A 4,537-nucleotide genomic window follows, 5' to 3' on the forward strand; every position below is an offset into this window, starting at 1 on the left:
TCATGTGGTGCAGAGGAACTTCAGGAGTCGTTAAAGTGCCGGGTACGGTATCCGGTCATCTCTGTGTGTGCTCCCTCCTACCCAATGTCCAGGGGCACATGGTGACCATATACGAAGAGCAAAATCCGACTCTACCTCCCGAAATGACCATGCCCTCGAAGGGTTTCGGCCCCAAGACGTCAGGTCCTCAATCAGAGACGGGGCCGACTAGGGAAATGAAATGATCGGCGTGGACATGGCAGGGTGAAGATGTGCGCGACTGGTGGGACCGCGCCGCAGGTCAATACTGTAGGCGTCTCAAGGTACACCGAAATACTTGGAAAACGGGTTGCATGTCTGCGCAAGTGGGCTTTGCCGCTTGGAAACAGTCGGGCAACCGTGGTCCAACAGAGCACCATGATTGTCTGTTCCTTCTTTCGTCAGACATTCCAGTTTCTACAGCACCTCTGCCTGTACCCAACCGCTATTTGTTACCCATGACGTCATATCCCGTATCGTGTGCGAGAATGTCAAATGGTTGAAAAACCCTTGGGGAGCTTCTGATCTTCTAGACTGTTTGAAACAAAGAATTGAAACTCAATGAAACAGATTCAGATCACCCAGCACCACTTAACCTGAATTTCATTACTCTGCATCAGGCCTTTTGATTGGGCCCTCGCTTTGCCCTCAGACTAAAGAAGAGAGCGACCCTCGACAAGAATGCAAATTCATCTCCGCCCTTTGCTGTGGACGAATGAGATGGCATTGTGTCGGATGGGTGATTTCCCTGTCTCGCTGACCCGGGTCTAATGAATAGATATTCCTCGGCAACGGTGACCGGCAGCTCAAACAAGGTTTGTTAGAGCTTTCTTAGTTCCAGCTCCACCACTCAGGTCTTCTTGCTCACTATTCAGGGGTATAAGCCCCGTAGTGGGTTTTTCTTGTTTGATTCTCGCATATTCCCCGTTCTGAGGCGTTGACACAGGTCTTGTATGATTGCGCAATTGGTGGTTCTGGAGATACTGCCCTTGGCATGGGGGCAAAGAACATGATCTTCCGGTTTACTCTATGGACGGATAAGGTCAAAACGAAAGGGGTAAAATCTCCATCATGAGGTGGAGCCCTGGACGTCTCCATGCGACCAGCCAGAACCGAATGGTAAGCAGAGGGTAACGGTGGGCAACATACTGGCTGGTACAGTATGTACCATGTACTCGAGATGGAATAACTCAGTCATTCAGAACCTGTCCGTTGGAGAACAGAGAAAGTTGTCGCTGTGATTGTCTTGGTGGATACTGCCATCTAGAGGGCCAGGCGGTTGTGCTCGCAGCAATGGAATTTCCCCACTCTGCACTCTCTAGGTTTCATCTCATACTATCATGAGTAGTCATGCTGCTTTCAGCTATGATAGTCCGTGCTGTTGCAGCACCTATGTTATCAACTTCTACATGCCTCACCTGCGTTGGTTCTATTTCGGGTCATATTCATGGTTTTGATAGTGAAGTTCATGCGTAGCTGGCTCGGTCAGATAAGAGAATGTTGCGTTGACTGTTGATGATGGATGAATTTTTGACCACACAAGACGCGAGCCTAGTCAACCTGACCTGCTACAGCACTGAATTAGGTTAGCTCAGCTCGATGGCCGGGGGTTTGAGGAAAGCTCTCGTTGGAAGCCTCCGTGCTCCGAATCACCGTCAATTGTTGACCTCGGCTATATCAACGAGATTGATGCGCGGGTTTTCCATGGAGGCAATAATCAACCTCCCAAACTCTCCTCATCTCAAGTGACTTGGCAAAGTATAATGTTCAGCCGGAGGATGTGTCCATTCAATTGGGTGATGGCAGTGCACAATAGGCCCTCGAAGAGTGTCCGTGTGAAGAGTGCCCGTCTGGTAGCTGGGTGAAAGACCTCGCACCAACAAGGTACTCTACCCAGGTTCTGTGCAAGGCAGAGCCCGGTTGGGTCAGAAAAAGAGGTAGGTATATGGTTCGAACAAGGTGCCAATTCCTAAAGATGACCAGCCAGGGCTGTGTTTGACTGAAACCACGGCTTCCCTACTGGTACGCGAACGGTCAAGTTAAGAGACAAAGTTGCCTCTTCGTTTCGACGAATTTTCACTGGGCACCGAATCTGGAACACCCCGATTCTACACCTTCATTTGGCCAGCATCATAATACGGCCTCAAGATTGGTAGGACGTATAGACGACCATCTGTTTTTCATCCAAAATGTGGTGGGCTCTTTAAGATGCCGGATCACGGTCTATCATAACCCGGGCCTGGGGATCTGGATGTCCTGCAGACTAAGGGAAAAGGCAGGTGGAGCTGGTGGAAAAGTAGCGAAAAACTTCACCGGGGGGCACGGTCAGGTATTCCATCTAACCGTCTTCTTTGGGACGAGTACGCGCCATGAAAAGTTGCGGGACATTGATATCTGTAAAATTGCCCGGCTAGTATGGTGTTCCTAATCAGGTATAGAGCATCACGCTTGGCATCGAAGTGCGCGGTGTATAAAGTCACCTTCATAGACCCATCAACGGCAGCCAGCTTTCGTGCGACAGTGTCCCGTCTTCTAACCATCCTCTTTCTCAAAGCACTGTAAGGGATTGCCATAGATGTGACTTTCCATTTCCTACGCTTCCCTAGTCCTCTTACTGGAGTGAGAAGGCTGACCGGGTTTGACGCCGAGTTGACACCTCCAGGCCCAGTGAGGATAAGGTAATGTTGGGACAGGAGATATTTCAACAGTACACCCGAGCCTTTCTTACAGATACCAGTTTGCTTAAGTGGGAGTTGCAGCAAGCCTGTGTACCCACCAATTGACAACAAGTGCCCGTTTTGACTTGTTGCCACGAGCTACGGTTTAGGAGGTGCTTCTGCAGGTAAGCGACCAATTTTTATAGATCTTTGGTTCTTTTTAAAGATTGGGCAGGATGCATCCTCCGCGATTCCGGCCGGGAACATATTCTGGTTCTTCTCCCGAGATTTGCGTATGGAATTCCTACTGCACCGCTTCTTCTCCACCGCTTCTGCAACGGCATGCTCATGTTCTCTCCGGGAATCTGTGTATACCAGTCCGGACCTCTTCTTCCGTTGTCCAGGCGAATACGTGTGTTCGTCGGGATCTGATGCAATATGCCGTTGAGTTATGAGTCCAGACACCTGCCCGAAGTAGGCAGAAAGTTTCGATTTTTCGGGTTCAGAGACGCCGACTTTAGAAGGACATCCAATTCGGAGTCGCCTCACTGCCTTCAGCTCGGCTCCGTCGTTTGACGGGAAGCGGGTGAGTGATATCGGATAAATGCAGGCCAGTGTTTCTTCTAACGATCACGCATGATAGGTTGTGTCTCCCTTTCCGTGCGTGCACCTCAACTACGGTCCCAGTATGCAGACTTGCTATTATTTGAAGCTTGTTAGAGAAGGATATGGGCTGATTGTTTGCCCCATCGTTGTGCGCTCTGCCCTGGGACATGATCACGGCACTCACCCAGATGCTATGGAGATGGCCGTTGCACACAAGTAATCTGGTGAGCCAGGGAAACGAAATGATGATACGTTTTGCTCGTACGATGTCCAAGTGGGACTGCGGTTGTGGTTTGCTTGAGAAGCCAAAAACATCGCTGACCGCTCCTATAGGACGATTTCTGTACTGCCAAAGGTAATTCTGAACCTCTGCTGCACGGTACCGATAAGGTGGAACATCCTCTGCGAATATAGCCGATAGATGGACGATATAATCGGACGTCTACTCCGCTCAAGTTGGCAAGGGATGGGGCGAAACTGTTCCCCTGCGTCCAGAACACCCAGGACGTCCCTGGTGGCGGCTGCGTGAAGGACGTGCGATTTGTCCCTAGACAGCCATAGCCGAAGTCAGTTTCCATGTCAATGCGCCCTAGGCATAGGAGAGCGTTATCCAGCTGGTTGATGGCGTTGGTGGTCATGACCAAGATGTGGCCTCCCCGCGCAGTTACGTCATGAATACTGTTAGACAAAGCAGACAGAGCGGCCCCGTTGGAGGATAGGTTCAACTGTCCGCTTCCATTTCACCGTTCTGTTCACCTTCGGAAGTCCCGTGGATGTTGTCGGGAACGTGATACCGACGTGCCTATGATAAAGCGACTCAAACACAGTGGCCAGATTATGTTTCTCAAGGCTCACCGCCAATGGCCTCTATCACGAGCAACGGGTAGGCGTTGGTCCCCACTTGATGTTCATCCACTGACGAGAGACGCCCCACACTACTCGGGACCCCAAGCGATAGCATGGAACGAATTGGCTGCCAAGTGTAACGGCGAGCCAAATCCACAGCAAGGAGGCACCCTCGCGGTGTAAAATAGACGGGGAATTACGGACTTTTCTTCACTTGTCGATGAGATCCAATGGGTAATGACTGTGTGGCGTCGAACCCTCAAAGGCTGGATTATACAGTAGCGCCGTTACGCAAAATCAGCAGTCAATGAGAGAGGTAAGCCAACTCACTGTGTTTGGAAAGCGTATGTACTTGCTCACTAATTTCTTGGTTGTACAATTTCATCTCAGCAAGATAGTACAATGGAAGC

The 4,537-nt window shown here is 50.4% G+C and overlaps 3 protein-coding genes across 3 annotated transcripts; 2 read left to right on the forward strand and 1 right to left on the reverse strand.

The window, feature by feature from the left end:
- Window positions 1-88: 88 nt before the first annotated feature.
- Window positions 89-588, forward strand: BDQ94DRAFT_155935 (uncharacterized protein). Its single transcript, XM_026768559.1, has one exon. It carries the CDS (start codon window positions 250-252, stop codon window positions 478-480), a length of 231 nt encoding a protein of 76 aa, XP_026619172.1. The 5' UTR covers window positions 89-249; the 3' UTR covers window positions 481-588.
- A 2,270-nt stretch (window positions 589-2,858) lies between these two features.
- Window positions 2,859-3,771, forward strand: BDQ94DRAFT_155937 (uncharacterized protein). Its single transcript, XM_026768560.1, has 2 exons — window positions 2,859-3,374; window positions 3,466-3,771. Exon 1 carries the CDS (start codon window positions 2,912-2,914, stop codon window positions 3,128-3,130), a length of 219 nt encoding a protein of 72 aa, XP_026619173.1. The 5' UTR covers window positions 2,859-2,911; the 3' UTR covers window positions 3,131-3,374; window positions 3,466-3,771.
- On the reverse strand, window positions 3,392-3,919 carry BDQ94DRAFT_164726 (uncharacterized protein; the record flags this gene model as incomplete). Its single annotated transcript, XM_026770111.1, has 2 exons — window positions 3,392-3,441; window positions 3,604-3,919. The coding sequence occupies 2 exons, from the start codon at window positions 3,917-3,919 to the stop codon at window positions 3,392-3,394; spliced, it is 366 nt and encodes a 121-aa protein (XP_026619174.1).
- Between the last annotated feature and the right edge of the window lie 618 nt (window positions 3,920-4,537).

Source organism: Aspergillus welwitschiae, assembly GCF_003344945.1.
Source record: "Aspergillus welwitschiae strain CBS 139.54b unplaced genomic scaffold BDQ94scaffold_221, whole genome shotgun sequence".
Lineage (NCBI taxonomy): Eukaryota > Fungi > Ascomycota > Eurotiomycetes > Eurotiales > Aspergillaceae > Aspergillus > Aspergillus welwitschiae.